The sequence below is a fragment of the Dicentrarchus labrax genome, unplaced genomic scaffold (assembly GCF_905237075.1).
Source record: "Dicentrarchus labrax unplaced genomic scaffold, dlabrax2021, whole genome shotgun sequence".
Taxonomy (NCBI): domain Eukaryota; kingdom Metazoa; phylum Chordata; class Actinopteri; family Moronidae; genus Dicentrarchus; species Dicentrarchus labrax.
In genome coordinates this window covers 9230363-9238600 of record NW_026136714.1, presented here as the reverse complement: position 1 = coordinate 9238600, position 8238 = coordinate 9230363, and the positions used below count along the sequence as shown (strand labels likewise).

The window sequence follows — 8238 nt, the reverse complement described above, 5'->3', positions numbered from 1 at the left end:
TGGTTGAATAATAAAAAGGTATTTTATTGAAAAAGGGGAGCAGGGAGATGGAGATGGATTAGGAAAGCTGAGGGCTGTGGCTGGTGGAGACTGTTGCTGGCAGGATGAGCGTAAACGTGGTGTGGCTGATTGAAGCAGATGGATGATGCAGGCAGAGAGCAGGCAGGTGAGTCTGAACCTAAATCACAAGGAGGGAATACAATATGAAACCCGAATCACACGAGAAAGCAAACTGAGCACAACTGCAGAATAGCACACAAGAGAAATTGGCCATGAGTTCATACTACTGAAGTAGCTGACTGAACAACCTGTCCATGAGTGGGTGGAAATGGGGGGTGGGGTTGAAATATAGCATTCAGGTGTGCTTGATTGCAGCCAGGGGGCCCAGAGAGAGAGACTGAAGATCACCACGCCCACAAACCGACACAGAGACATGACAGACAAGGGAAACAGGGGAAGGAAGACCAAACACAAACCCAGAAGTCAAGGCTGAGACCATGACTCAGAGTATACAACTGTCTGTGTGAAACTGAAACTCTTCCACAGCAGCCTGGTAGTCCAACAGTGTCCAACCTTACACACAAGGTCCTCAAATCTCATTATATGCCACTTTAATCGCTTTCATACACCCAGGTTGCATTTACTGAATGTTTATTTATGAAAAAAGTAGGTGGTGACCTGACCAATAAGTAATTGATGGTTTCAGCTGCAGGATCAGTGAAGCTGTTAAACAGGAAGCTGAGATGGGCCTGATGGTGTGAGGCTGTCAAAGTGAGGCTGTTAAAATGAATTTGCCATAAACATAAATACACACAAAAGGGATGTCTAGTGCGTTTAAACACATTTGCAACTTATTATCATTGTGCATGTCAACTTATTTGTTGCATCTTTTATTTCTTTGAGTTTTGATTATATTGTATTGTATTACATGATATTTCAATATTACCTCTGTGATTCCTCAGATGAGGGAGACTGTATTAGCTTTCATCAGTGAAAATGGACAGCACCAGAAACTGCTGAAGACCAAACACTTTAAGCATCTGGAGCAGCTCATTGTGTCCAGTGGTCAACCTAACCAGGTGAAAGACTTGAGAACTGCTTTATATATTTATTTATTTATTAGTTGTTTTTCTTGTTTCTTTTTTGATTTTTGTAAGTAAGCAAAAACATGCTAGTAAATCAAACAAGGATCTATGTGTCAGTAGCAGTTGGCTGCAAAGTGGACGATACATCAAATATATAGAGATATAGAGAAGCCAAATCCAGCAGTCAGAGCACATTGAGACAGTGACACTAATAAACAAGCTATTGTTGTAGGTATGTGCACAACAGGTATTTCACAAAGGCTTGGGCAGTTTTTCTTTGTATTGGTCATCTTTGCTGTGCTCCTTTCTATATTAAACCCTGCTTTTCCTATCATATGCCCATTTAAGTTTACCTATATATATTTTTTTGTAAAAATCTCTTATATTTATATATATTTATATATTTAATATTTGTAAAAAAGATGATCAGTGAGTACACACAAATAGGAAAGGGTTCACAGGGCTGATGTGGTAGTGGGTGAACCACACGGACATTGCACATTGAGAAGATGTTTCCTGTTTGATTCAAAGTAGGAACAACAAACCTCATTTGATTCCATACAGTAGTAGGTCAAAGCCACATTTTATTACTCTGCCAGTCTGAGCCAGCTACCCTTGTAAATTCACTTGAATTTTAATGATTGTGTGGGAGGTTGAGTGGAAAGTTATACTCTTTCTTTTGTGTTGAAATTACACGATTTACAAATCAAAGCCTAAAATTCTATGTTTTTATCAAATTAGAGTTTTATTCCAAATTAGAAATTGGGTTGTACAGTGCATGTCATCCACAAACGTCTGCATTGTAAGACCAGAGGTTTATTAGTATCTTAACTGCTAGAAGGTACAACCAGGTGAAATAATTCCTATTGTCATTACCATGCAGTGTATATTCTGTATGATTATTGTAACATATTTCTTGAGTTCTACTGAGTCACACTAATTCCCTTTGTGTTTCAGCATAAATGAAAAGCATGTACGATGATATGATATAATATCATATATGATGATATAAGTCTTATTGTGTCAGTGTGTAGACTGGGTGCTGGTTCAAACAAATCAGTATCCTCTTAGAAAGCTCCAGTGTGTAACATTAGGAGGATCTATTAGTATAATGAGCATAACTATGTTTTCATTAGTGTATGAGTGTAGAATGAGACATTTTTATCTACAGACACTGCAGGTCGCCTTCCTCAGAAACCACCATGTTGAATTCATACATGGTACAGTCGCCCATAACGGACAAAACAAGCACTGGCTCCATCTAGATAGGGTAGTTTGTGTATTTCGCAGCCACCATAGTTTCTCCTTCACACTTCGAGTTGGGGGGTTGAAGCAAGAGGGTTGCAATCTACAGCTATATCCCGCTAGAGGCCACTAAATCCTACATACTGGACCTTTAAAACTTGCTAATAGTGTTGTCTAATACTTGTATTTCTTAAATGTGCATTAGAGATTTATGATTTATTTATTTCTGTATGAATCCCTTATTTACTTAAGGTTTTTAAATGCATGCATGCATGTATATCAGCAGAAATGACTTTCCTATTAATACCCCTATGTAATGATCATGGGAACACAGAGGAGGAGGTGTTTGTGGTTGTTGTATAATTGGACTACATTTCAGAGAAACCAAACTGTATTTACTATTTAAAAGGTGGTATCTCATCTTCCAAATTGGCTCATTCTGTTTTTTGTAAATCAAGTTAGTATGTAATATAAGTACTTCATCTTAACTGGAAGAAATAATACAGAAAAACACAGAAAAACTCTGTGATGAGGATAAAAATCTTTATTACTTGTTCAAGCATTGAGGACAAGGAAAACACATTTAGAAGGATTTATTTTTAAATTACTTTTTACCTTTTGAATTACTAATTTAAATTAGCAGTCATTATAATCATAGAGCACCCTCATATGAGAAAGCTATGACACATTATATTATATTATGTTATATTCTTATCATAACAATTATGGTATGTTTCTCCATAATTACTGTTCAGAGTTTAGAGAGTTGAAGTTTAGTTTGGTGTCTGTATAAGCTGAACAAAATATTAAGTAAATATTAAGTCATAGCATTAGAATAGCATATTTTTCGCAGAAGAAATATTTAGAAAAGTGCATTCATAAAGAGAAGTAAAAATCACAAAACTTTTGGCAATAAAGGCAATTCATATATATTTTTTAAGTCAAAATATACTGAAAAATTACTGTATAATAGAAGTAAAAACAATACAGGAGCATCTTTTAAATGTTAGCGGAGCTGCATCCATCACAATGATTCCCTTGACTGTGGCTTTGTGATAACAGCTGGCTGAGCGACTGGGAGCCTGTTTCCCGAGTTTTCTTCTCTGTACTTTCATCAGTCTTTGCTTGGGGCAGATGAAGAACTTTCCTGCAGATGTTCTTGATTGTAGAGCTGGAGAAGTAGTAGACCACAGGATCCAACGCGCTGTTGAGATAGGTCAGGCTAATGGTGATGTAAAATGCGGTGGTCAGGTTTTCCAGGGCAGGACAGACTTGGGATAAGGGGAGGGTTTTGGCTAGTTGATTGGTCTTGATCCAAATCAGCAGCTGCATTATGTTGCTTGGGAGGAAGCAAATGATGAAGAGCACTGCCACTACAATGATGAAATACAGAGCCTTCTTAATCTTTGCATGATGGGCCAACTGTCTCCCTCTCAGGTGGCCAACAATGCTGATTGTGCAGTAGAGAATCACAAGCAGAGGTATAATGAAGGAAAAGATAAACCCAAACTTATGCCAGGTCAAATTATGTTTGGGGTTCAGTCTCAATCATGAAGCTCTCGCAGTAGGTTGTGTTGATATGTTGCAGAGTGAAGACATGAGCTGTCATTGAGATGGTGAGCAGCCACAGTACAAGAGCCCCACACATGGCTTTGGAGACACTCAAAGAGTTGATAGGATGATGGGGATGCACCACACGCATGTACCTGTCCACAGCTATAGCCATCAAGAATATGGTACTTCCACTGCGATTCATTGCCAACATGAAGAGGCAGATGTTGCAAAGAGCGCCTCCAAACATCCACTTAATCTTAGAGATGTAGTAGCTAGCACGGAAAGGCAAAGCCACGTTGAGCAGAAAATCAGCCATTGCCAGGTTGAAGAGTAACACCGTGCTGCTCTTCCAGGGCCTCAGGTGGAAGCAGAAGATCCAGAGAGCAAAACCATTTCCAAGGATTCCCAAAAGAAACTCTGTGACCAGCAGTGGAGGGAGAACACTGATCAGTAGAGTCCCATTAAAATTGCATTGCATGTTGAGTTAGGTGTTGTCTTGCTGGCTACAGGTCAAAGAAATAAACCCTCAATGACTATTTGTATTCTTTAAAGGGGAAACTTAAAAAGAAAAAAACTGTGGTTGTGGTTTTGACATATACAGGAAATTCAGGTTCTGCTTTTTTTGTATGAACACAACATAAGTTATCTTTACTGCTCAAAGATGTTAGATTTTTCAAGAAATTGAATTGAATGTAGTTCGTGTTTCAATTCAAATAATTATTAACTCTGAGAAACTCTTACTTGCATGTGAGAAAATGCAGCAGCTGCCACAAGCCACAGGACACACTGGTGTTACACTATCAGCAACAAATGTTGCGCTCGAAAGCTTAGCTCGTTGTTGCATTGCCAAGGACTACAACTAGGTACCTGCATCATTCTGTGATGATGCATCACATAATAAAAAGACAGACAGATCAGGGTTGAGGGCACAATGAATTAAGCTAATAGGTGACCTCCAGTGTGACATTAGACTGGGTTGAAGGTCACAGCACAACAACCTTAAACACAAAAAGACAAAACAGTGCTGGAGTGTTCTGGGGACAATTAAGCCTCAATAAGTCCAGAGTGGTACCTCTACTGAACATCTGTGGAGAAACCTGAGGGTCCCAATTCACCGATGTGCTCCGGCCTGCCTACAAAGCACTAAATACAGAGTCTGAATATATGAATTAAAGGTCAGTGTGTAACAATTAGGTTTTGGTATTGTAATGGCCAATAGTGGTCACAGCTGTGAAAATGTAGCCTGTTTCCAGACTCCCAGCAGTGCAGATTTATTTAGTAATTCAACTAGAATGACTGAAATGAAGCACAATTATTCTTCAGTTTGATTATCGGGCTCGTGAATACAAAGAACATCCCATTCTGCAGAAATAAATCTGTCACACAGCATTGACACATGTGCTGCAGAGGTGTGAAGTAAATCTTTTTTGAGATGCATGACTACTGCAATACGTAATTCACAGCCTTCTGAGAAAGACCAGCTGACTGTGTGCAGCTGATCTTCTTGTGAGTAGATCGGTGTCATTATGAAACAGCACAGCTGAGTCGGATCACAAAATAAAATATCATCTTAATGCAAGGGGATTATTTTATATTAATTGCACTTACTGACATAAATGAGCAAATTAGGTTTGGATGTTGGAAAAAAATACACATTATTATATAACGTTTACAAAGATTATTTATTCTGTTTTGGGTGAGGGAGGAGGGTGAAGTGCGACGGTTTTGAGAACAAGCAGACGAGGGGATGAGCAGGATGGTTTAAAACAAAGATATAAGTTGTATTCAAAGTAACATACATACAGTTTGAATTCAAACCAATTAATTGATTCCTTCCTAAAGTTATTTCATAATCAGACAATAGGCTGAAATAAGTTAGGAGGACGCTCACAGTTTATGAACCTCTACTGCTATCTAGTGGTTCAAATTTGAAAATGCTTCCTTTGCCATATGTTTTAGAGATTGCTTCATGTGAAGCATCTTTCCCTGAGTCACTTTTGAGTGACCGTTCCTCTTAAATTGACCACAAGGGAAGTTGTTGGGTGGTGGTTATTTTAATAACACCAGTCAGTTATGAGAGCATAGAGCCATGTGGAGACAAGTTTCTTATCTCTTTTGTAAGATTTTATAAAAAGCTGTGTGACTAATAAAGACACATATGCTTAGAAGTAGGAGAGCGAGTAAAGAAGTCAAGCTGTAGGAGTGACCATTGCTCAGCATTTAATGAATTAACTTTTTTTTTGTGGAGCACCTTCTCATAAAAGCAATTAATAGTGCTTTACAAAGCCATAAAACATATACAGACAGACAACACACATAAGCAACTGAGAGAAAAACAAACTTTCCATCTTTACTTTTTGATCACTATCCATAAGACCTACACAAGAATGCTCTGAACTATTTTCACATGACTTAACAGTGCTGATCGTTGCACATGTCAGTGCTGTCACTGTAATTTATCCATGGATGTCAGCTGGGCCGTGCCACTTCGCCGGCTGGTTGAGAATATGTGTGCAGTGTTACAGTGCAGAACCACTGTGGAAAAATGTGAAAGAGCCTGTTTGGCCTGCGGGGCAAACATGTCCTTTTGTTCCCTTCTCCTGTTGTCCCAACTGCCCTCGTGTTTCCTTCACCTGCATACATGGGAACAAAACATCATGGTCGCTACTCCACCCGGCGCAACAAACGTGAAATACCAGTCCTACAACCTTGAGGACGACTGAAATGCAGACAGAGTCTAAAATGTAGAAACAACTGTGTTAGCTTTCTTATTCCAGTCTGCTGTCAAACACTTGGTGAGGTGCTGAAGAACTACACCTGAGCTGCAAAGTGGGGGAAATGAATTATGCTGTCCAGTTTTCAAATGTACGACTGTTACCATTGTGTCTTGATAATTTCAATAGATTTGTTTCGGAAAAGTTTTTGGGTGAAGTTGTGGAATGATAAAAGACGGAGGAAGCAGTGATTAAGAGAAACAAAACAGGTAATTCCACATACCTCTGGGGCATATGGTTGGTCATGTTGAGTAAAGTGAATGTTTTTCTATTTTCAGACATTGATCTGCTTACATCAGCTTTCTGTCCTGTTTCTGTCACACCCAAAGACACAGAGTTCCCTTAAAAGACCACAATGGCACTTTGAACATTGCTAACTTCATCTTAAAGATAGTAGTAGTATGTAGCGATAGATCGATTAATCAGTCCGCCTATTAATTGGGCCGATTATCTGACATTTTGAGATAATCTGCATTGGCCGATGTCTGTGCTCATGTGGCTGATAAACAAAAAATGTCTGCAGACAGCTATGCCAGTGTGGCTGCTATGAAACAATGTTAGCACTCCACTCTGTGAGTTTTGGTAAAGTGGTGAAAAATAAAAAATATGCCTGAATTTCCTATAGAATAGAATTATACTACATATTATAGGCTAGTTTTGATATCGGCATTATATATCGGTCATCGGCAGCCCTGCTCTCTAAATATCGGCATTCAAAAAACCCATATCGGTTGACCACTAGAACAGTGTGTAGGATTTAGTGGCATCTAGCAAGGAAGCTGCACATTGCAACTAACTGAACACTGCTCGCATCTGTATTTGTCCACCTGGGAATGAGAACGGGCTGTGGAGTGTTTAGGAGAAACTACAGTGACCGTAAAACAGGAAAACCCCTATCTACAGCCAGTGGAAGGCTACCATGGTGTCTGTGGATAAAAAGTGCTCATTATGAGGTAATGGAAACTCAACAATTCCAATATTCAGGTGATTATACACTAATAAAGACATACCAATGAATATTACACCCCGGTTCTGCCAATAGATCATCCTAAATGTTACACACTGGACCTTTGAAGGACTTATCAGCATTGTTTGCATGCTTTGAATAGGGGGCATAACTACCTGCAACCATATTAGCTGCTCTGCTTACTAGGCTACAGGTCCAATGAATTAATTTAATCAGTGATCACTTGAATAACACTGTATGTCCTGCTTCATGTTTCCGAGTGTCACAGCCAAGTGTACTGGCTCACCCATCTTGATTTTAATCTGAACCTCATTTCCTGGTTTATGTCATCACTGCTTGAAGATACAATCTCGTGATCAAAAAGAGAAAATAGAGGAAAGAAAAAACTATCTTTCAAATAATCCTCAATGGGTTTCATTGGAGTGACGTCACTGACTACAGCTGAGAGAGGCAGACACAAAAAAAACAACAACCATACAACCATTTATAATAATAAGAGAGAGAATAAAGCTGAAATACCTGTGCTGTGACACATGTAGGCTGGGGGGAAAAAAAGTGACACCGCATGTGGGAGGTTGTCGGCGGCAGAAGACACGATGATGATGATGATTTC

The 8238-nt window shown here is 39.1% G+C and overlaps 1 protein-coding gene across 3 annotated transcripts in view; it reads right to left on the bottom strand.

Moving 5' to 3' along the window:
• LOC127375681 (hydroxycarboxylic acid receptor 2-like) overlaps positions 1 to 8208 on the bottom strand; it is a 14537-nt gene extending 6329 nt beyond the window's left edge. Inside the window, exons 1-2 of one of the 3 annotated variants that reach the window (XM_051421799.1) lie at positions 8145 to 8208; positions 4037 to 4301 (exon numbers count right to left, since the gene is read on the bottom strand). In XM_051421799.1, coding sequence (XP_051277759.1) covers positions 4037 to 4301; positions 8145 to 8160 — 281 coding nt within the window. In that variant the 5' untranslated portion in view covers positions 8161 to 8208. Of the gene's footprint in view, positions 1 to 4036; positions 8124 to 8144 lie in introns of those variants that run through there. The other 2 variants (XM_051421800.1, XM_051421798.1) reach the window with 2 other exon arrangements.
• Between the last annotated feature and the right edge of the window lie 30 nt (positions 8209 to 8238).